The sequence below is a fragment of the Vitis vinifera genome, chromosome 5, assembly GCF_030704535.1.
Source record: "Vitis vinifera cultivar Pinot Noir 40024 chromosome 5, ASM3070453v1".
NCBI lineage: Eukaryota > Viridiplantae > Streptophyta > Magnoliopsida > Vitales > Vitaceae > Vitis > Vitis vinifera.
The window spans coordinates 2,385,434-2,409,958 of NC_081809.1; the positions used below are offsets into that span (position 1 = coordinate 2,385,434).

The following is a 24,525-nucleotide window of genomic DNA, read 5'->3' on the forward strand; positions in this document are numbered from 1 at the left end:
AATTAAAATCAAATTTCATATATTTCAAAAATTAAAAATTAAATAAGATTCTAAAGAGGAGTAAAATTAAAAGTTTAAATAATTTTAATTAATTTAATTTAAATCCTACGAGATCGTCTCTTACATACCATAAACTGATTAAACTCATATTAAATTAAATCAATAAAAAATAATTGAAAAATCCAGGATGCCTCATGCCATGAATCCACATCATCATTACAATTTAATTTTTGTAAATTTAGCATTCAATGGACTACACTTAGTATAAATTGACTTTTGAGAAGTTTATTTATTCATCAATAATTTTATTTAAATCATTTATGATTTAAATTTAAAATGATATATAAAATTATTTTTTATGTTTAATAATACTTTTATAATATTAATATTAGTGCTTAAGACTTGGGATTTTAGCTTCATTTTGCGCAAAAATAAGAAGTTATATAAACGGATTATAAATAATAAGACACGTGGCAAACGGGGCACACGAATATCTTTGATTGGAGCCCACGAGGCTTCGGCCGCTACACCTTTGAATGCCACGTGGTATACTTTGGCTGCCATGTAGCGGATCTTTGTTCAAAGTTTTGTGGCCTTATCCAAACCATCGACTTTTAACTTGATAAGCCCAAATCTCAAATGAAATCAAAGCCACACATCACTTGTACACACAAATAACACATTTGTACTGCACTCACACCGGAATTTAGCTCTATTACCACGTGGGACAACAAGAAGTTAACCGTTGGATTTAAAGATTATTTTGTTTTTTAACAGAACTTTTTTTCTTTTTTAATCATCTTTCAGCGAGTTCCATACTTAAAAATCATGGAAAGTGGATATACTAGAGGACCCAATTCAGGAAACAAAAATCAAAGCACTTTGGGAAATGATTCTCATCCACTTGGCCGGTATCTCAATCTTCAATCTTTCAAATTGATTTCTCTTCCTCTGCGCCTTATATAAGGAGGTGCAGCTCCCTCCTCCAAAACCCAACATTCCCTCATCTTCTTCTCTGGTTTTCCTTGTTGTTTTAGTTTCAGACTCTCAGTGCAGTCATGGATGTAACTACTGATAGAGCATACGTCACTTTCTTAGCTGGAAATGGAGACTATGTGAAGGGAGTGGTGGGGTTGGCAAAGGGTCTGAGGAAGGCCCGGAGCCTGTACCCACTAGTGGTGCCTGTTCTGCCTGATGTGCCGGAGGAGCACCGCCAGATTCTGAAGTCACAAGGGTGTATTGTGAGGGAGATTGAGCCTGTGTACCCGCCGGAGAACCAGACCCAGTTTTCCATGGCTTATTTCGTCATCAACTACTCAAAGCTTCGTATTTGGGAAGTAAGATTACGTTTTTTTGCCTTCCATATTATCACTTTTGCATGGACATGACTGTAGCTGATTGGAAGCAAATTGTCATGAACTTAGCCCTTTCCTGACCATTTGTGCGTCATTTTAAAAACAAATTTGTTTTCAATGAAATTCATTGTTTTCATGAATATTTTGAGAGAAATAATAATGGCGAAAAGATAGTAGTGTAATGAAGATCATTTCGTTAATTAGAACCATTTATGGAATAGAATATTTTTCCCATATATATATATATATATATTATATGTTTGACTACTGTTTTCTTAGTCTTTCCATCACCACAAATTAATTTATATAAATTAATCGTGATTTGGGATTTATTCAATGCTTTGATCGGCCATGATAGATCTTTCTTTACTAAATGGAATCTGTTTCCCATAATTTTTCTCATTGTTTTGATTGACTTTCTAGTGTTGAAATTTTGAAAAGCACTTTTGGAATCATATTAAAAATTTTCATGTAATTAATTGTTGCAGTTCGTGGAGTACAGCAAGATGATATACTTGGATGGAGACATACAAGTATTCGAAAACATCGACCACCTCTTTGACTCACAAGACGGCCATTTCTATGCTGTGAAGGACTGTTTTTGTGAGCAGACATGGAGTCATTCCACCCAGTACAAAATTGGCTACTGTCAGCAGTGCCCGAACAAGGTGGAGTGGAAGGCCGAGCTCGGCCCTCCACCGCCGCTCTACTTCAACGCCGGCATGTTCGTCTTCGAGCCCAGTCTCTCTACCTACTCTAATCTCCTCGACACTCTCAAAGTCACCCCTCCTACTTCATTTGCCGAGCAGGTACATACCCCTCCTGATTGGCTGCTTTTCTTCTATGTTACTTTAGTAGAAGTGTTTTCACTACTTTGAATTTTTCGTTAAAAGCACTTTTGGTTTGTGTTGTGCAGGACTTTCTGAACATGTTTTTCAGAGACGTCTACGTTCCAATCCCTTCTGAATACAACCTTGTGTTGGCCATGCTGTGGCGGCACCCCGAAAATGTGGACCTCACCAAAGCCAAAGTGATTCACTATTGTGCGGCGGTGAGTGATTAACACAACTTGTACGACAAAATTATAAAGTCAACCCATGACTAATGAAAATGTCAAAAGTCAACCGTAAATTGATCAAAACCTCAATTTTTTTTTTTGAACTTAATAAACATTAATTTTGTTGTGATTACTTCTTTAATCAGGGATCGAAGCCGTGGAGGTTCACAGGGAAGGAGGAGAACATGGACAGAGAAGATATAAAGGAGTTGGTGAGGAAATGGTGGGAAATATATGAAGATGAGACATTGGATTATAAGACAAGCTTGAAGGATCATGACGAGAAGTCAAGCCAGGATGCGCTTCTTACCGCAATGTGTGAAGCTGGGCTTGTGCCCATCAGGCCCGCTCCTCGAGCTGCATAGATGCGGGCATGCATGGCTGGTGGCTATATATAGAAATATTTATGCAATCTGTTTAAGTGAGCAGTTTGTTGTTGGGATTTGAGTGATCTATGCTTCCATGAAGCTGTCTATCTAATCTACTACCTGTTAACTGTTATGTAATTTTTACATGGCAAATAAATAAATGTGGATCCTATTTCAATAGGAATTTAATAAGTCAATCCACCAATACATCTTACTTTTACTGCTATATCCAAGTTCATGTATTGCTTGACATAAAAGAGATAATGGATTTGTTTGTCTTAATCTTTTTCACAATTCAATACATAATTTGATAAATTAATGTTTTTTTTTTCCATGGAAATTTGAGTTGGAATTGGAATAATGATTTTTTATAAGGAAATTGCCTCCTTTTTTTATATCTATAATAGGTAAATAAAATAAACAATTTAAAAGGTATTTTTGAAATGAGTAATAGAAAACTAGCATTTGATTTTGTATGCTAATACAAATTCCAAGATCATTTATGTAAAATACAAAATGATAAAATATTAAATAAATTTTAGTAAAACACCAAAAGGAGTAATTGAAGTAAAACCCTTAATTATAATTTTTAAGAAAATACTATATAAAAAAAAGTAATAACAAAGAGGTTTTCATTTGATAGGTGGCAAAAGCAAATTTTTAAATGTTCCATTTTAAATTTGAAGCTCCCAATTTCTTGATAAAATGTGTGGACAATTAAAAAGGGTGTCTCAATCAATAATTTGTTAGATAAACAAGTAAGGTGGCAGGGAGAAAGGCTAAGAGTATCACTGTATCATAGAGTAGAATGGAAGAGGGAAGAGGGAAAGGGAGTGGTGAAGCACGTATTGCTGGCAAAATTCAAAGATTCAACCCCACCCGACCAGATTGAGGAACTCATCAAGAGCTACGCCAACCTTGTCAGTCTCATTCCTCCCATGAAAGCCTTCCACTGGTACTTGTCTTCCATCTAAATCAATTATTTTGCTTCATTTTCTCCCTTTCATTGTCATTTTCTTGGGATTTCTTAGCTTTTGTGGGCTTTCCGAAATGGGTCTTGTTTCTAGCAAAATGGTTCCTTCGTGTTATCATGCCTACTTAAAACCATAAAATAATATGGTAAATTATAAGTGATTAAAACACTGGTTTCTAATGTTCCACCATAATTCTAAAGCTCTAAAACTTGTGACGTGTTGTGTAATGTAACAGGGGCAAGGATGTGAGCATTGAGAACATGCATCAAGGTTTCACTCATGTTTTCGAGTCCACCTTCGAGAGCGTGGAAGGCATGGCAGAGTACGTATCTCATCCAGCCCACGTCGAAGCTGCAAATCGGTTCCTGCCCCACCTGGAGAAAGTCATTGTTTTGGACTACAAGCCCACTGCAGTCCATCTCTGAACCAAAAGGCAGATGACAATTACCAATTATCCGGCCAGTTTAATCTCTTATAAAAATGCAGACTGGATGGTGTCGTGGTATTTGAATTTTTGAGTCAATTTCTTTAGTGAATTTTGAGGTCGATGGTCTTGTTTGATATTGTGAATTTGGAGTATTAATTGGAAGATAGTTGGAATATCCGCTCCGGAGATTAGGTTACTTATCGGAAAGTTATAGTGAAGAACTGTAATACCCCTCTAAACCCTAAAAACTAGGTCTCTACTTAGTAAGTTGGAGTAACTGTGAATACCAATTGATTGATTCGTGGACACCATGAACTAAATGAACATACCAACACAATTCATTAAGTTAAGAGGAAAAGGCGTACCTGGTTTGCATTTCAAGTGCTTTCAGAAAACACGAAAGTTAAAATATCAAACAATAACATCACATTACACTCTAAGCAATCACATACTCCATAATAAATCATATCTAATGTCATACAATCTCAACATAATTAGTAGACACTAATAAATAACATTCAATCACAAGTTCTACTTTGAATAAATTGTAATGAAAAGGTTTGCGTACCTAGTGCAACATCTTTAAGTTTTTTTATAGAGATAAAATTAATTCATAAATGATAATAATGAATTTAAAAAGGAATCTGAAACTAAACTTATATATAATCAATGTCAAATTTATTCACAAGTGGGTTTCTTTACAAAAAATGAGCAAACAATCAAAACAGGAGATCCTATTGAATAAATCTAAAACAAATATCTAGAAGTTGAATTTCATCATGAAAATTTTCAGAAAATATCTTCTATATGTCTAGTTTAACATCCAAGTGATCAAACTAATCAACTAACTTTCATTTAATACCAAATTTCATAAAGATATCAATAGGTTCAAAACAAGGTATCTTGCTAAAATATTCAACAATTGATATTTTTAGTTAACTTGGAGATGTCCTAAAATCATGAAAAAAATTCATACAACTAGCCTAAGATGTCTATTTTGAAAGAAAAATGATCACAAGGTAGGCATTTATAACATATTTAAAAACAAGTAAACACCTTTTAGCTCCAAAAAAATGCCTATATAGTGGGTATGAGAAGAAAAAAAGCATCTCTCTTTTCAGGAATTATTTATTAATATTTTATGCGTCAAAAGTTGAATTTGGGAAGTCTAAATTAAGGAAAAAATGTTCAATGATTTTAATGAGATTGTTTAATAATTTAATTTTGCAAAGCAAGACTGAGAATAAAAAACAGAGTAGAATATGAACCTTTTGAAAGAATGATTTATATCTTTTAATTAAGAAATAATTTTTGATAAAATTCTAAAATTAAGTTCAAAGAGTCTAGAATATCATGGAATAATTAGAAAATTTTTAAATAATTTATAAATGATCGAATTATAATTTACAAGTTCAAATATGCAATGGACTATCAATAGTGTCAATCAAGTTAATCGAAGAAAAAAAAAACCTTTAAATATGTTTTTTATTTTACTTGTTCTAAAAAACTTTTTTTATTAACTCAACCAAACATGTTTTTTTTTTCTTTTTTTTTAGAACAAAAAATGTTTTCCAATTCCCAAACACAATTTTTTTTTCTTGAAAATACCAAAAACTGTTCTTAAAAATTATTTTTTTCAAAACAGTTTTCAAAAACAACAACCAAACATGCCCTAACATATTTTTTTTTGGTTTTATTAGAGTTATAAATGTTATTTGAATAAGATTATTATTTTAGTTTTTAAAATTCAATTAATAATAAAATATGTTTGTTTATTAAATAATAAAAATAAATTAAATTAACTATAATTTATTCATTATAATTAATTAATTTAATAAAAAATAATTAATTACTTTTTATTTAATATTTTAATTTTCTATTCAAAAACAATAAAAAAATAGCAAATAAATAAAGATTTTATTAATTTATTATAAAACTTATTTCCAACATCATTGAATTACAATTTGAAATATTATTTTTTTAAAAACAATAAATAAAATTTAATCTTATCTTCTCTCCAAAAAATAGGTATGATTTGACCTATTAATATAATCATTTAATCACTATAAAATGTTTTAAAATAAATATATTCAAATACAACCATAAAATGGACTAACATTAATTTTAAAAAAATTAATTAAATAATTAAATAAAAAAATACACTATTAGCTAACCTGTCACGTGTTTTGCACGTGCAACAAGCATAGTCTATATATAAAGCAAATTAATACATATATTATATTTGCTTGATTCATTAATAAGTTTTATTTGAAAAAACTTATTAAATTTAAAATTCAAATACAACTCTTAAGCTTTTATGGATAATAATCTAAAATGATGTTCCATACTATTAATATGATTCATTCGTGTTTTAGAAACATAGGGGTGAGTGGATGACCCGTGTGACAATGGTATGATGACATCAAGAGAAAGGAAGACAATCATAGGAATGAAGTGAAATAAGATCCACGAGAGGAGTGAAATTTAAAAGTTAAGGATTCCTTCAAGGTGGGTGAAGAAGGATTCCCTCAAGGAGGGTGAAGACCTACTAAAGTATAAATGTATCATAGGACCCACACCTCCTTAATAAGAACTAGGGACAACGACTTATACTAGACGAACTTAAAAGCACCATTTGAAGACCGAACTTGCTTAGTACTTGCCGGGAAAGCTCACTTCTTTAATTCATGGAATATATTCCTTTTTTTCAATATGGGTGGGGGTAGGTCTCATGGATCTAATCTACATTATTGGGTTCCTTTCCAAATGAGAAAGAGGTGGAGAAATGGTTTGAAATGGAGTAGGAGGTGTTAAGTGGTTGTCATTGGTTTTTTCATATGTACTGCCGAAGCTTTTACTATCACTTTAATTTAAGCTTAGATTCATTGAAACTCCATTGAATCAAATACCTATCAAAAATAACTCCTTGATTTTTCTAGCAAGCCTCATAGCAGTCCACCCAGTCTTCCTTTCTTGTAATTCTAAGCCTATTATAAGTCTATAAGGAGAGAAGAAGAACTCTACATCATGATTCCATTGCTTTTAATTGAAAAAAAAAATAAAAATAAGTTTTTTTTTGTGTGATGATAATTTTACAAACAACTAATCGTGCTACTTATTTTAACATGAGATATATTAATAAAATTGCGTGACTTATTTTAATATGAGATATATTTTAATTGTGAGACTTATCTTAATAAAATAAATATGAGATATTGTGGAGTTGCATTTTTCACGTGTGTCTCTACTCGATGGCGTAACTCATTTTTTATATTATAAAAAACTGATTTTTGGAAAAGGTTTTGACGTCGCCACTTATTTTTATTTATTTTTTAAAGGCAAAACAAAATAAAAAAGAAAACTCTAAATGACTCTTAGAGAAAAAGTTAAGGTATGTGAAAAACCAAATATGGGTTTAAGAGTCAAGTTAGTTATTAGGAAAGTACAATGATAAGTTATAATATCCCTCAAAACCCCAATATCCCTCAAAACCCTAATATCATGTCTCTACTAACCAAGCTAGGCAAACATGACTTGATCAGAAAATCAACAGATACCAAAGATCGAGATATAGAATAAAGCAAATAAAGCATGATCATAATAAATAAATAAATGAACTAAATAGGGATGAGAGCATACCTTAGCAACATACAATAATGTGTTATCATGAGAAGTAAAGTTAATGCATAATAGTGACTATAAAATATCATATATGTCACAAAATAAGATCAAATCAATCAATCACAACAGTTAAAATGAACAACCACAAGTGAATATCAAATGTGTTAAGCCCCATCAATATCCAATTTATTTTTGCATAAATCAATTTCGTAAATTCCATTTTCTTGATGGCCGTGAGAAAGAATAAAGGGAATTTAGATGAATTTCATTATTCTTGGAATCATAGAATTTTATTCAAATTTATTAAAATCGTGAAAAAACGCCAAATGGGAAAGTACACCAAAAGGAGTGAAGGTGGCCATGCAGAAGTGGGGGGCCTGGGATGCAATTATGTCTAATCTGTGGAAGTTGGTGGTTGCAGCTGACTCCATGAAAAACTTATACTCGCCGGAGAAGATTCTGTGGGTGTTGAGTTCCATGGTAATAAGCCCCTCTCTATCCTGAATCAGAACCCGCAGGAATTGGAGCAATGAGATGCACTGAACTTAATCCATTCACCTTAATGCCTGTTGTTGACAATTGAATCCAGTTTCTGCTGTCATCATCTGGCAGAGAAAAACATGCTCAGCCGATTCACCCTCGTATTGCCACCCATTCTTACCCGACCTGCATTCACTTCGGATGAGGTTTCATTGCCAATGTTTGGCGTGTCTCCAGAAGCTCCATCCATCTTATTTTTCATCTCTATCTTATTTTCCTCACATTTTCACTCAAATTTATACAAGTACGAAAACAAATGTAACATATCTACAAACTAAGATATTGATTATAACAAGTCATTTTAGTTGATAAATAAATTGCTATTAGATCAATGATTTCAATCAGAGTTTGGCTTTAATATTACGTCTCTTTCACAGATTTTGTGTGTGTGTGAGTGTGTTATAGAAGATAGAAAATTAAGGTAATTTAAGGGATGAGACGTCCAGCAATGAAGAAGATTGCGGGAGAGAGAGTAACTAAATTCTTAACCATTTGAGGAAGTTGGGAGGGCTCAGAAGGAGGCAATTTAAATTCATCTTGACAGCCCTGACCTTCATCTGTGGCATCCAGACCAGCTGCAGACACCTCAATGTAGTCTTTTGACCTCAATTATTCTCTTGCATTTTGGATTTCTTCCATGGCTTCAATGATCTGCTCAGAGCACAGAAGGTATCTCAGTTGCAGCCCAGGAGAGGTTCCGTTTCGGATGAGGGACATGACGTAGACATCAGAGTCTTTGGCAACCTTGCATGCCAAGTCTACTGCGATCTGGGCCAAGCCTGGGATATCTGCTTTGGCTGCTTCGGGATCGGAGTTTAGAGCTGTGGCGCAGTAGCCAGGATCTCTATCACATTATCTGAAGCCTTGATCCTATCAAGGCTGGCAAATGAAGGAGAACTCACAAAGAAGAGTAGTAGTGAAAGAGAAAGCAACATGGAGGAGGAGCTCCCAAGGGAGTTGGCCATTTCTTTCCTCTTGTGGATTTATGCATGCCATGAGGGTGTTGTATACATATAGACATGGCCTGATTTCCGGAGAGTTAGTAAAAAAGTAAAGCTTGATATTAATTTTCTTTTATTTTACCGATTGGACTTTATGTTTGGAAATTATATTTTAAAATATCTCTATTAAAATTAACGACAATTATAATATTTTTAAAAATTTTAATTAAATATATATTTTTTAAATGTGAATATGCTGCCATGTTGAAGTACGCTGATATATATAATTAAGAATTTAGGAATTTTTTAATAATTTTGCATAATCTCAACAGTGGATCAGTCAAGACAACTCTCTCATCTCCATTATGGTGCAGTAAGGCTTGATTGGGAGACGCTCACTATTGACATTGTCTTCGTTAATTACTCTCTTCTTAAATTTCAACATTCCCCTATGACACCAAAACACATATTCGACCACCTTAAAGGCTTTCACTACCAAGTAACATGAAATTTCGTACCACGCTAGCTATATGTGGGCACAAGGTTGAGTGGCCAAGTAATTCACGGGACGCCCAAACATACATCTGAGTGATAACGCTTGGTATCTACCATTTGAGTTTCCGATAACGGTTGTTTTATATTTCATAAAACAAAAATCTGTTTAATAATTTGATATTGTTTTCTATATTTTTAAAATAATTTTTATCTATAATATTTTATTTTTTATTATTTTGTTGTTATTTTTTTTAAAACTATAATAAAAAAACAAATGAGAATAACCGTAAGTAATTATTTTTTCCTTGAAATACCCTATTTTTTATTTTTTGATGGTGAAATATATTTTTAAAATAAAATTATTTTAAAAAATAGTTATCAAACATGACTTTATTTTCCCATTTCATGAATGGTTTATAAACTTTAGCTATATCTATTTTGTTAATTTTGAAAATTAATTCTTTTATTGAATTCTAAAATTAATGGAAGGCATGCTAGATGCATTGCCATTGAGTCAAGGTGCACAACCATTTTTAAAGTTTGTAACATATGAAATGGTGATTGATGATGGAAAAGTTATAAACATTAATTTTTTTTTTCTTTATAAAATAATAGCCATACGATTAATAAATAATTCACAAAGTATTTAGGATGCTACTTTGGTGGGTTGGGTATGAGCTATTAATATGTCCTCGTGTATCACACCTATGGGGAAGTATCTCAAAATCCTATATAAAGATATTTCTAGCTCATGGGGAAAAATGATATGTGATTTAAGGTGTATACACAGGAAATAGAGAAATATAAAATGTTGAAGAATCCAATAGTTATATCTCATTTCTATTCTTTGTAATATTTTCTATGACTTTTATTTGATAGGTGTACATACAAAGAGTAAGGAAATATAAAATGTTTCAAGAATTCAACAGTTGTATATGATTTCTAATATTTGTAAGATTTTTTACGGTATAGTGAAATGATTATCTCTCATTCGAGAATGTAAGTATATGTAGTTGAATCACATTAAAAGCTCATATGTTTGTGTTAATTACTTTATCTTTGTATTTTTAAGCTAATATTATTTATTATTGAAAGATGAAAGACTAACTTCATGTAATTTGATTCAAGATGGATATCGTTGAAGATGGAGATAGTATTGGGTGGATAGAAATGTAATAAATGAATTATAAATACTATAGGACGAGGGCCTTTAGTTCATGGTACACATACAAGAAGGGAAAAATATAAAATATTTTAAAAACCCAACAATTATATTTGATTTTCCATTGATGTGTAATGACTTCCCTTACCCCAATAAAGCCTAAGGTTAGATTGGAGACAATTTGTATTAATTATCAAATAAAACAATTATTTTTTAATATAGTATTATGAAATAAAATATTAAAAACTAAATATCTAAAAATCTTAAAATAAATTACTAATTTAACACAAATAATGAATGAACTTAAAACTTAACTATCAAATATATTATAACAATTAAAAAAAATAATAAACTCATTAAAAAATTAAGAAAGAGTAGAATTCTTTCTTATTATTTTAATGTATTTTATATTTTAATGAAATAATATATTATATATAATTAAAAATAAATAATAATACGTTGGTTTCAATGGATTACCTAGTCCGTTAACCCGATTTCTAACTGGATTAACTCATTCAAACCTTACCTACACCAACTCGAATATTAGGTTGGATGTTCGAACATTAGGTTGGGTGCTCGAACATTAGGTGTGCCACCCGAAGGCCTTGAGTATTAGGTGTGCCCGAACATTAGGTTGGGTTGGATGAAAAAGCTTTTATTGTGTCGCTTAAGTTATATAGGAATTGTTGAATCCAAGAGTTAAGAATAAGAAGTTCTTCATTACTCAGAATAGAATAACCACTTAGAATAACGAAACATATTATATTTGTTGAGAAGTGCAAAATCGTATGGATAGGATCCTCATTGTACATCTTGATCAATTGGATCGTTTCTTTGTGAATTCCCATACGAAGCTTTTGTAGATTTGTTTCCGGGCATTCCTTTATCATTTCGTCCAACAAGAAGAGTTCCTCTAATTCTATGAATTTTTCTAGAATACTATTTTCTTGAATATCATTCAAAAAAGTTCTAGATTGCCTAGTATTCCACCAATTAGTAACTCAAGATTCTAGACTTTTATTAAGTGATAGAGAGATCCACCAGGACAAAAATACTATAGATGCAAGATATAGAAGGGGAGTGAATGCTTTCTTTTTTGTCATTTTTTTTTCAGATGTGAATTGTTAATGAACCCAATTCATTGGTTGGACAAGTTTGACCTGCCGAAATCTCAGCTCAATAAATCATCATCCTCGAGCAAAAACAAAATAATTGAATCACACACCAGACTTCAAATTTACTTGGTCATTAGACTAATTACAAGACATCGAACTATCTCCTATCACATGATAATAATAATAATAATAATAATAATAATAATAATAATAAGAATAATAATAATGATAATAACTAATACGGAAGGTAAAAACAACTCAAATACGCTGACCTGCAAAGAAAACTGCACCACAAAGAGTTATCAACTTCCCAACCAACCCTAGAAGATCAGATGGATCCTTGGGTGGCGCTTCAAACTCATCCCGACAATTCTGAGCTTCAAACAGCCCATCAAGCCCAGACTCCGCCACACCGCTAGAGTTTCCGGCCCTCAAATCCTCCGACGCTTCTCCCAGATCTTCTATGGCTGCCACGAAATTCTGCGAACATGCCGTGTACTTGTCTTTCAGCTGAGGATCCGAGGCGTTTTTAATCAGCCCGGCGACCAATGCCTCAGCCTTTTTGGCACCGTCACCCGCCAAGTCTATACAGATTTCCGCCAGCCCGGTGAGATTTGCAGCGCCAGTTCGAGGATCGGATTCGATTGCATGGGAGCAGTAGCTTGGATCTTCAGTCTTAGCACATATTTTCTCAACCACATCCTTTGCAACCTTCACATTTAGCCTGGCAGATGAGAGATCAACAAGCAAAACAACTACTGAAATAATCAGTATACTAATGTGCTTGGCCATTGCTATTTTTTTTTTTTTACATAGAATCAAACTCTTAACATTTATATATATATATATATATATATATATATATATATATATATATGTTAGAAATAAATTTCCATCCTATATTTAATTTTTAGAGCTAATTAAAGTAATGATTTGGGTATTGCAATATGCTCTTACATGGAAATATACCATTTATGTTTTTTTATTTATATAATAATTATTTCCTTGCCAAATTAATTTATTATTATTTATGTTTCTTTACTTATATAATAATTATTTAGTTGGTAATAAATTAATTTTGGTTCTTTATTCTATATAATATGACCATTTAAAAGGAATCCCATGCTTCTTTCCGTGCTTATCCTTTCTTCATCAAATTAGCATAAGTGTTATTCGACTTTATAAAAATTTATACCAGTTTGATTGGAATGAGAAATGAAGGACCAAACAGATGATTGCCCTAATGGGTCAGGGTTGACGTAGCCAAGTCTGGTCTGTAGCCCAATGTAGGTGGTCGGCCAGGCCCAATATGAAATTCCTGACTCAACCCAAATTCATATGGGCCGGGCTCGTATGAATTTTTAAATATTTTAAAAGTGTTTTTTTTTTAAGTTTTTATTTTTTAAAAATAGTTTTTTTTTTATATTTAGCTTGTTTGATAAGTTTTTAAATATATTTTAAAATAATTTTTATTTATAATACATTTTAATCCTTATCCATAATTATTTTTAAAAAATAATTAGATTTGTTTTTAAACAGTATCATTATTATTTTTATATTTGATGTTATATGTTTTCTGTTTTTAAAAACTATTTTCATTTTTATTTTCAGAAAAAAAAACTGTTTTAAATTTTTAATTAAAAAAACAGTTGCCAAACAATCTCAACATTTCCTCCCTACTAAAGTTACCTGAATAGTAGATAGACAATATTGCCCTTATAGACCCATCTAAAATCCGACCCGGAAAAAACCCGTTGAAGTCAGCAAAGCCCTAAAGTTTATTCCTTTCCGCCCTTGTGAGTTGCGAACAGCAGGCGCAAGTCACTGCGTCGATCAGTCGATGAATGTCGGCTTCAATGGCTACAACCAATGGATTCGACCCCTCAGGTACTTTAATCTAATTCATCCCCCAAAACTCTATTTGTTCCCCGAGAAAACTGGTTGCATTTAAGCTTTTCCTGGAAAATTACTTCTCTGTTGTTTATTTTATTTATTCACTCAGGATCCGGCGATCTCAATTAAGTAGGTTTATCAACTGTTCTAGATCTCTGTCTGCGCTTCCTTTTTTTTTTTTTTTTTTCTATTTCTTTTTTCTCTGTTAGGTAGAATGTTCTATTGAAAAGTTGGGCTTTGTTTGGTTACTGAGAAAATAGGAAAGGGAATTAATTGAAATTCTGATATTAATGCTTGGAACCCGAGAAAACAAACATTCCTTGTGTTTGGACCTAGTACAACGGTTCGGCTCAGTTTTCTCAGCAACTAAACTGAGGGTTAGGGTTTTATTTTTAATTTTTAAATTTGTTTTTTTTATCTTTTTTTTTTTTTTTTTTAACAATTCTTTACATTTATTTTTGTTGCATGCGGGTTTTATGAATTTTTTGGATGCTGGAAGATTGGGGCAATTCAGTGGGATATAGTGCAATTCTAGTTTATGCAGTTTTAGGGTTAGTGTATGTGTGTAGGTAATTGCTATTTTAGGTTTTTTTTTACACTTTGAATGTTGGGAAGGGAAGGAGAATGCATAAGAAAGAAAATGATTTTTATGCTTTTTCTTGCCCTTGCTCCATTCTTTCATGTAAAAAAAGGATTGATTCTTGTGGTTCTGTTTGACTATAAGTTGAGCGTTTCTTCTACATTATGCTATGTATGTATGGTGGAATGTATTGGTATGCATCTATTCATGTGCTTCTTGTGTCGAATTTTGTTTTCTGATGGATAGCTCATATTTGTGCCCTTGTGCATGCTTCTTTTGGAGTCAAAGTCTCTACAATCTAATTTTCCATAACCCCTGAAATGTGCTTTTCTTTTATTCCTTTTGCCTTTTGCTTTCTGACTTTTCAACATTGTTACCTTGATTTTCAATTGTAAAGCTCATCAGTCCAGAAACACCCTGCCTGAAGAATCAATGATTTCTAGTATAAATTTTACTTCCATCAGATCTAGATTTAAGTTTTCTAGGAATAACAATGGGGTTCTGATAAATGCTCAGCAAGTTGAAATTTATGTCTTTTTAAATCTAAAATGATTATTTAAATTTGAAGGTTATCTGGAGCGGCTTTTTGTTAGTGCCTCTTATATGCCCTATACACATAAAGATCACCCCCATTTTGCTGGCCTCTATTTATTATATCCTCTGTTTGTGTATAAAAGGTTATCCGAACTAGCATGCTGCTTGCTTCAAATTTATATATTAATTGTTCACTTTTTGACTGTTCAATCTTGCAAAGGATTTACATTTTAGATATACTACCATGCAACACTTTGTGGATCCTTGTTATAGTTTACCTTACCCCTTCTGCGCCTCTATTGATTTTCTTATAAAGACCATGACTTACTTCTTTTTTCAATAAGCTGATACAAACTTTCTTCAATAGCTGATGTGGCATTGTCTGTTGTGTAATGAGCTTATTTTTGTGGTTATGAAGACAAAGAAAAGGTGTCTTGGGCAATATAATGGATGAGGATGGGGACTATATGGAGCTTTTAACTTGTAATTAGTGGTGTTGTTTTTGGAGAACAAGAAAGGATGGTTGACATCCTTATGATAATTGAGCTTTTGAAGCACAAGAATTAAGTGTTTCCAGATTTGGTGAAAAGAATGCTTTGCCAACGTGGACCACCAACTCTGCCATCTTAGGTGTGAGCCAAGTAGTGCTAGTGTGGTGATGCCTAGCTAGTTAAGCAATAGGCTCTAGGTGGTCATACAAATATGTCTGCCAAAATGCAACTAAAAAAAATCTAGATGTACATGAGATGTATTTGACATGGTGTGACGCACAGCTTGATGATCCTTGATTCCTTATTAGGCTGTCCTACAGTGCAGTGCTCCTCAACAGGCAAGTTGCCTGGGGTGTAAGAGCCTAAGAATCAAAATGATTAGATGATTTTAGAGCGTAGACCATTTTGCCTATGGATGTAAAGCATCTATTTGTAAAATTATATTTATATATATTTTGAAACGATAGGAACTGTTTCATATAATTGATAATCACTAAAATGTCTTTTTTCTTCATAGGCAATATTCACTAAAATAATCTGTTCATCTAAGCTTTTCACAATTTAGATTTTCAAGGTAGGGTCCATTGACTGTGGAGCCTTGTGTATTCATTGTGGTTTCTGCACCCTTCTTTACTGGTTGAACTTTGTGTTTCAGGTGATTTGGAAAAGAAGGACAAGTTATCAATGGAGTCTGTCAAAGAAGTTGTAGCTATTTCAAGCTCAGAGGCACAGCCTGAAGAAAGTGGTAAGGGTGTAAAATGTACCTTCAGTCTCCCAATTGTTTTTCTTAATGTTTTCATTGTCAAAGCAAAGGATTATTAATGCCACATAAGATAGCTGACAAGCCATTTTGTTCTGCTAGAAAGGAAAGCTCGGGTAGATGCTGTGTGGGAGCAAATGAATAAAGGAGTATCTGTTAAGGCGCTGAAAAATAACAAGCCTAGTTCAACTGTGAACAGAACGTCACATAAAACTTCCACTGTGAGGATTTTCTCATCATCCCTGTTTGTTGTGGAATAGTTGGCTAGACTTCTGTCTTTTACCTTAATGTTATGATATAGGGCTGGATGACATATCTGGGCCTGGGGCCAAAGAAGAGAGGATCTCTTCAGCAAGGTGTACAACAGAAGGAATCTGCTATTACACAGAATGGCACCAACGATGAGGCGAAGAGACTTGCTGCTGCTGCTCTTTCAGCAGTTAAGGATGCTGCAGCTGCTGCAGCTGCTGCTTCAGGCAGAGGAAAAGTTGAAGTAAGCTCATTGTATCACTCATACTGCGATATTTTTTTTTTCTTTTTTGATAAGTAAAGACTTAAATTAAAATTAGAAGAGCTGCCAGAAAAAAGCAGTCCAAAGAATATAAGAAAACAAACCTCCCTTCACCACCAAGGCTCAAGCAAATGAGTACAGAATAAGAACCTGAATAATTACCCAATGATTCAAAAAAACCTAAAGTCGGTGGACAATCATTTAAAAACAACTTAGACTCAACCCACAGAAAGCATACAAAATCCCTTTTTAGTTTTTGGATTGAAAATACCTCATTATCGAATGCAATTCTATTTTGTGCCTTCCACACTGTCCAAACTAGCACAAAGGGCTTGCTTGCCAAACCTTCTTGCACTTTTTTCCTAGAAAAGAACCTTGCCAACCCAACAAAGTCTCTAATTGACAAAGGAAGCACCCAAGGAACCCAAAAAGTATAAAATCAGCTCTCATAAATCCCTTGTCATTTCACAATGGAGCAACAAATGATCAATGGATTCCGCATGTCCATGGCACAAGAAAAACTGATTTGCTAAAGAACAACCTTGTCTTTGAACTTGATCCAACGTTAAAATTTACCGTGCACTGCCTCCTATTTAAAAAACTAACTTTGGGTTGAACCTAAGAAATCCAAATGCCCTCCATTGGAAAAGATCACCAAAGTCTGGTTCCAACACATTGTAAATGGACTTAACGGTGAACTTACCACTCTATCATTGACTGCAATAAAGTATCTTAAACATCCTTGCAAATTCTCTGCCTTTGCAAACACGCCAAAAATCTCTCCACACAATCCATCTCCCAATCATTAAAAGGTTTAGAGAAACACAGATTCCAACCCCCATCCCCCTTTTTCAATAGAAAAATTCCAAACATTCTCTACCCACGCATCCTTAAAAAGAGATGAGGCAAATGAGGAAGGAAACAAAGCACATAAGAGGTTATCCCCAAACCATCTATCCTTCCAAAAAAGTACCCTCCGCCCATTACCCACCACAAAGGAGCATTGAGATCTCATAAGATCCCAATCCTTCCACTTTGCTTTCCACAACCCAACCCCACACCCCTCTTTGACCTCCCGAGTTGCCTGCCCCTCTCTTGTTTTCCCATACTTACCTTGGATTACCTGATTCCAAAAAGCCCCTCTCTCAGTCGCAAAATGCCAACTCCACTTGCAAAGAAGAGCTTTATTAAGAACTGAAAGACTTTTAACCCCCAAGCCCTCTCTTCTCTTATGTCGGCAGACAATCGCCCACTTAACAAGATGAGGTTTACACTTTAACGCCCCACTACCCTAGAGAAGATTCCTCTAAATCTGTCCAATCTGCAATTGAACAACCCTTGGCAAAAAGAACAAAGGCATAAAATAAATGGACAAGCTAGATAAGGTATTGTGAATCAAAGTTACTCTTCCTCATTTGGAAATATATTGACTCTTCTACAGATAACCTCTTGTGAAACTGCTCTTTCACTCCATCTGAAACTACTGTAGACTTAAACGGAGCACCCAAAGGAAGTCCCAAATAAGAGGAAAACTACCCACCTTGCGCCCAAGCTTAATAAGTACATCATCTAAATTCTTCACCCCCTTCCCATAGAAAATTAACTCACTTTTCTCTAAGTTAATCCTCAACACTGAAATCGCTTCAAACCACATAAGTAGCCAACGTAAATAAGTTATCTAATCCTAAGAAGCCTTGCAGAAAACCAGAGTGTCATCATCAAACAATAAATGAGAAATCTGAACACCTTCCTCAAACTTATCTTTCACTTGACATCTAGAAAAAAAACCACCAGCCACCGTCTGCTTCAAAAGACAACTAAGCTCCTCCATGACAATCACAAATAAGATGAAAGATGATCCCCTTGACGCAATCCTCTAGAACTTGGGAAAAATTCAAAGGGGGTACCATTTACTAAAACAGAGAATCTAGCCATGGAAATACACCATCTTATCCACCTAATCCATTTTCCCCCAAAACCCATTTTTTGCAAAACCGGGAGTAGAAAGGACCAATCCACATGATTATGTGCCTTCTTTATGTCTAGTTTGCACAAAAGACCACTCTCTTTACTTTTTAAAATTGAATCAATAGCCTCATTAGCAATAAGCACTGCATCCAAAATTCGTCTTCTCTCCTCAAATGCACTCTGAACCTTAGAAACCACGTTTCCAATCATTTTTTTTTAATCTGTTAGCCAACACCTTAGCCAACCACTTATACAACTTATACACCCCTCACCAAACTGATTGGCCTAAAATCCCTCAAATCCTCGACACCCCTTTTCTTAGGAATTAACACAAAAAAAGTAACATTTAGACCTTTTTCAAAACTGCCATACTCATGGAACTCCCTAAAAAACCCATCACCTCATCATTTACAAAATTCCAAGAAAACTGCCAAAAACCCATAGAAAAACTATCCGGCCTAGGAACTTTGTCCCTACTAAACCTGAAAGAGCACTAAAAACCTCCTCCACAGTAAAGGGCTCCTCCACAGTAAAGGGCTCCTCCAATAAAGCAGCCTCTTGAGCCTCAAAACCCTCAAACAGCAAGTCATTTAAACTTGGTCTCCATTCCCCTAAATCAGAAAGCAGATTCTAAAAAGCTTGAGCCATCCCTCCCTTAATATCCTTTTCCTTGGACAACCACACTCCGTTAATCTTAATTTTGGCCAATAAATTCTTTTTACAGTGGCATTAGCCATCTTATGGAAGAAAAAAAAAAAAAGTATTTCTATCCCCCTCCTTTAACCAAACCTCCCGAGATTTTTGTCTCCAAGAAATTTCTTCCAACAAAACCCACTCCTTATACTCCTCCCTTGCTCCCTCTTGTGCTTCAACCTCCTCCATAGACAAAATACAGGACCTCTCCTTTGCATCCCAAAACGCCACTTGCTCCAATGCCCTAGCCTTCCTCACTTCAAGCTGGCCAAAAACTTCTCTATTCCAAGTCATTAGATGAAACTTCAACGTTTTCAACTTTGCAGCCAAAATAAAACTGAAGGAACCACGAAAGTTGAACCCCTCTCACCAAGATTTGAGCAAATCCTTAAACCCCTCCACTTTTAACCACATATTTTCAAAACAAAAAGGCATAGGACCTCTCCTCAACCCTCCCCCATCCAACAAAATAGGGAAATGATTGGATACTGGTCTAGGGAGCACACACTGCATTGCTCCACTGAAATGAGTTTCCTACACCTCAGAAACAATAAACTGATCTAGTTTGGACTGGATTTGATTGTTCAAACCACCACTCCAAGTAAAAGGGCCACCCAACAAAGGAAGATCTCTAACTATAAATCCTCAATTACATCAGAAAACCTCCGCATCACTCAAGTTAATCTACCTCCACTACAGCGTTCACATGGAAACCTGATCAGATTAAAATCATCTGCAACACACCAAGGTTCACCTTAAAGACCTTTGATCACCCCTAATTCATCCCACAACAATTCTCTCTCTTTGCAGCATTGGCCCATAAACCCCTGAAAAGCTCCTACTAAAATTGTTTTGACAATTTTGAAACCGACACGAAACCGAAAACTACCCCACTTCCAACTCAACCAATTGCAATACCCTTTTATCCCATAACATTAAAATACCTCCAGCTGCACCTTTCAAATTCACCCCAGCCCAATCTAAAAAATGCCCCACACCAAGACTACACATCGACCCCATAGACAATTCTTGAAGCTTTGTTTCCTATAAACAGATCAAGTCCGCTCTCTGAGACTTAATCAAAGCCTTACTAACCTTCCTTTTATCTCTTATCAGTAGCCGCTCTTACATTCCAAGATAAGATTCTGATCCTCATCTAACACTGGAAACACTGCCCCTACTATCCACCCTTGAACCAGAATAGTTTATGGACCACTCCATTTTTTTCAACTCCCTTTTAAACAGTGAAGACTCCAAGGTTTTCCTCCTCCCTCCATTCCCAAGCCTCTGCCAATCTCATCTCTCTTTCATCTTCTTGAGCAATTGCAAAATCTCCATGTCAAACCCCTCAATCGGCATCCCCAAACAACTGAACCTTGTCAAACAGCTGTAAGACCAGCAATCTGGCAGCCAATCATAAAAAAAAACCCTCCCCCATCTCCTGAGTCCCAGACACAGCGTCACCCAACCCAAACTCCACCACAGCTGAACGAGGTGCATCCACCTCCTCTCCATCAGCCAACACTACCCGGAATGGGGCTATAGACTCCCCTTCCAAAGCTCCTGCTCCCACACCAACAAAAGAGTCCTCAACAGTGGCCACCACTGCCCTTTCCAACCCAGAATAAGAAGAAACTCATCCCCCAAAGAAAAGGAAGAATTTGTAGCCAGAAAGGAATACCTACAAACCTCCTCCAAAAGTGCTTCATCGGTGATGCAAACATGACAAAACTCTGGCGGCCCTGTTCCACGCAAGTGGCAGCACCACCAGCCACCTCCTCAAGCAACCTCCCACCCACTCCAGCTCTCCACCCCAACACAGAATGCTCCTGCTGCCCAACGCCCAAAGCCTTAGAAACAATGGGGGTCCTTATCTAACCCTCAAGGAGGCTCCCACCTGAACCCCAGACCCACTTACCTCACCTACTTACCATCAACTGGGCTGAGTCACTTAACTGAACTTTGGGTCAAAAAGACGGAAGCCCACCTGACCCCAAACAACTACCCTCCCCCAAAGTCAAATCCTCAGCAGAGCAGCCCACCTCCTTAGGCCCAAATGCAACCCCACTTACAACCTCTCCTCCACCTACCACTTGGCCACCTCCAAACACAGTAACCACACCTGCACTGGTACTAAACTCATCAGCAACAGCCACCTCTCTACCCTGGAATTCAGCACCAGAACACGACAAAGCTGCCTTCACCAACTGCAAATCCAGCGAAGACAAGTTCACCCTACGTCCAGCGCATAATCCTTCACTGCTGCCACTCCTAACCTCCACAGTCTCTCCACCACTGCTTCTGGAAGACGGAACAACCACCGACACCCATGGTGGAACCTCCCACCACAACTGGATTGCAAAACAAAGAGACCCAACAACCAACCGCAAAGAACCAGACAAACCCTTACCTTCTGATTTCACCAAAACCCATGCCCATTGCTACTGTACAAAACCAGCGGTATCCTCATCCACAGCGACGAAACCACCACAGCAATCCCCAATTTTCCAAAACATGTTGCGACTCCAAAAATTAAGGGGATGACCCACCACCCTCACCCACACCTCCTTAGCAAGCCCTCCAGTCCAACAACCATCCACTTCTGGTCCCCACTTCTGCAAAACTAAAAGCTTCTCTCTAAACCAATGGGAGCCTCTCTGCAACACCCTTTCAGCTTCAAAACTATCCTCAAACTCAAACAGAAGAAGTGCCCCATGCAACTTGGAAATCTTGAGCGCTTCAGATGCCAAGAATTAATACCCCAATTCCGCAACGCAAACAAATCTGGAATGAAAGCAGCATCCTCTCCCCAACGACCAACCAAGCACCACCCCAACTGCTCCTCTCTATGCCTCAGTTCTGGACCCCCAAAATGGTCCCAAATCGCATCCCCTAACCTGTCACCCTTTTGCTTTGACAACATCAGCAAAAGACCTTGAATCCTTTCGCACAGGCACAGCAGGCCCAGAAGAACGCAAAGAGAACGCAGCTTCTCAGCCAAAGTGGCCGACCCCCCTGCAAACCCTTTACCCTCAGGAAAGACCTGACAAAACCTCTTCGCTGCATGATCCAAAACAGAACGAAAAGGGAACTGACCTGCCTGATTAGATTGCTGTTCCAGCCTAAATTTCCTGCCCCCATCCTCCCAACATTTATCAAACTTCCACAGACAATCCTCCTACAACAAGCCTCCACTCCTTCCAAAAGGCAATGAAGGCTTAAATTCCCAAACTGAATCCAAGAAGAAAACCCTCAAACTTCTCTCGACAATGACCCCATGAAGTTTCTCACCAACTACCTCCACTGAAAGTTCAAATGATTTCGACTCCACATCAAAACAACACTTACCTCCTCTCATGCCTACTCCCCTTTTTCTACATTGAGCATATCAGAAACTATTCAAAAGCTGTCATGTTGTGTCAACATGGATCTCAACATGCTTCCCTTTTTTAATCCCTCTATTTATGCCTGCGTTGAATTTGGCTTCCTAATTGTGATCAATGTAATTTCCAATGGTTTATGCAACTTGACCAAAAAAAAAACGAACTTTAATAATGAAAGGCAAACATTAATACTTGAGCTAATTTATATGATTGCCTATTTTGACTTATCAGTATGAACTCGGTGGGATTTGCTTCTAGTTCAAAAACTGAACATGCTTTAATATCAAAGCATTGAGGTCAACTAAAAATTCTATGGAACAGCTGCAAAAATGATAAATTTGAAATTCATCTGAATGCCTTAATGGCATTACCTTTCACTGCTTTGTGAATCATATGACAGTTGTATTTCATATTTTTTCTCTCCATGTCACAGATAGTGGAGGTACGGGACTTTGCGGGTGAAGAGATAGAAGTAAAGAAGCTTGTTGATGCTGCTTCAAAGGAGGCATCTGAAAAGGCCAAAGGTCCAGCTGGTACCACATCTGCAGTTGATGCTGTTCTAGAACAAATCAAGAAGAAACCAAAACTGAGTGTGCTTGACAAGACAAAAATGGACTGGGGTGGGTTCAAGGAAGACAACAAAGGTCTAGAAGAGGAGTTGGATGCATATAAGAAGAGCTCAAACCAGTATCTGGACAAGGTTTCTTTCTTACAGCGAGCAGATTACAGGGAATTTGAGAGGGAGAGGGATGCTCGGCTGGCTTTGCACGCCAGAAGAAGGCCAGATATGAGTGAGGATCCATGAAAGTACCATACCTTGCTTTCTAATTAATTTTTTTTTTTATAATTATTGTTATTTGGAAATTGAAGGGGAGAAGATATGGAAGAGTTGCAAATTGAACGAGGCTAATTGTTTTTGTATAGTGTGTAGGATGGGATATTCGCCTTCACAGCAATGGGGTTTCCTACTACTTGTATACAAGAAAATCTGTGCCCTCTTTTCTTAGTCAGGGGTCATAGGTCCGTTTGATTCTCCTAATGGGGAAACCGAGGGATGAAATCTTGTGCAAATGTTCTTGTATCTTTTCCTCTTTTATTTAATGATGACCGATGTTTAATTTTATCATCTATATGTTACCATTTATATATTTTCCTTTGCTATTGCCATTTTCATCTCATGACTCCAAGTTGATCATGGAATCAATAATTTTTAATCCCAGTATTATACAAGCCTTTTCGCACAAGGAAAACAAAACTTTACTCAAAACGCCTGATCTATACCCTCTATGATGACTGATAACAAATAGTAAAGGCTTTTGTTGCTTAATGATTCATAACAAGTAATGTGAATGACATTGTCAAACAATCCCATATCTTCGTCTGCTGCCTTGTGACTAAGCCATGGTGCGAATGTTTCCTTAACTACTACTCCGGGTGGCGATTGGAAGGCTTGATTTCACGTCAATCGTCCATGCTTGGGATGATGACCCCTGATCAGTCCTTCCCCACGCTCTGCCCTTCTCCATCCCTACGCCGCGTTCCTAGTTGATGGTAGTGGCATCTTCTCATCAAAAGCAAATTTCTTAGTTGCTGGTAGGGTTATCTCCTCATCAAAAGTGATCCCAATTAGAGGCTCACATTCTTTATACCACCACCA

General features: G+C 35.7%; 3 protein-coding genes across 3 annotated transcripts; all 3 read left to right on the forward strand.

Annotated features, from left to right (window-relative positions):
• The first annotated feature begins 891 nt into the window (after nt 1–891).
• Nucleotides 892–2,977, forward strand: LOC100261424 (galactinol synthase 2). Its single transcript, XM_002262615.4, has 4 exons — nt 892–1,337; nt 1,844–2,164; nt 2,272–2,406; nt 2,559–2,977. The coding sequence occupies exons 1-4, from the start codon at nt 1,059–1,061 to the stop codon at nt 2,775–2,777; spliced, it is 954 nt and encodes a 317-aa protein (XP_002262651.1). The 5' UTR covers nt 892–1,058; the 3' UTR covers nt 2,778–2,977.
• Nucleotides 2,978–3,043: 66 nt separating this feature from the next.
• On the forward strand, nt 3,044–4,179 carry LOC100251122 (stress-response A/B barrel domain-containing protein HS1). The gene is made up of 3 exons (XM_019219815.1): nt 3,044–3,051; nt 3,544–3,735; nt 3,990–4,179. The coding sequence occupies exons 1-3, from the start codon at nt 3,044–3,046 to the stop codon at nt 4,177–4,179; spliced, it is 390 nt and encodes a 129-aa protein (XP_019075360.1).
• A 9,628-nt stretch (nt 4,180–13,807) lies between these two features.
• Nucleotides 13,808–23,994, forward strand: LOC100251180 (uncharacterized). Its single transcript, XM_002262919.5, has 5 exons — nt 13,808–13,942; nt 16,209–16,298; nt 16,416–16,534; nt 16,615–16,806; nt 23,302–23,994. Exons 1-5 carry the CDS (start codon nt 13,900–13,902, stop codon nt 23,671–23,673), a joined length of 816 nt encoding a protein of 271 aa, XP_002262955.1. The 5' UTR covers nt 13,808–13,899; the 3' UTR covers nt 23,674–23,994.
• The last annotated feature ends 531 nt before the right edge of the window (nt 23,995–24,525 follow it).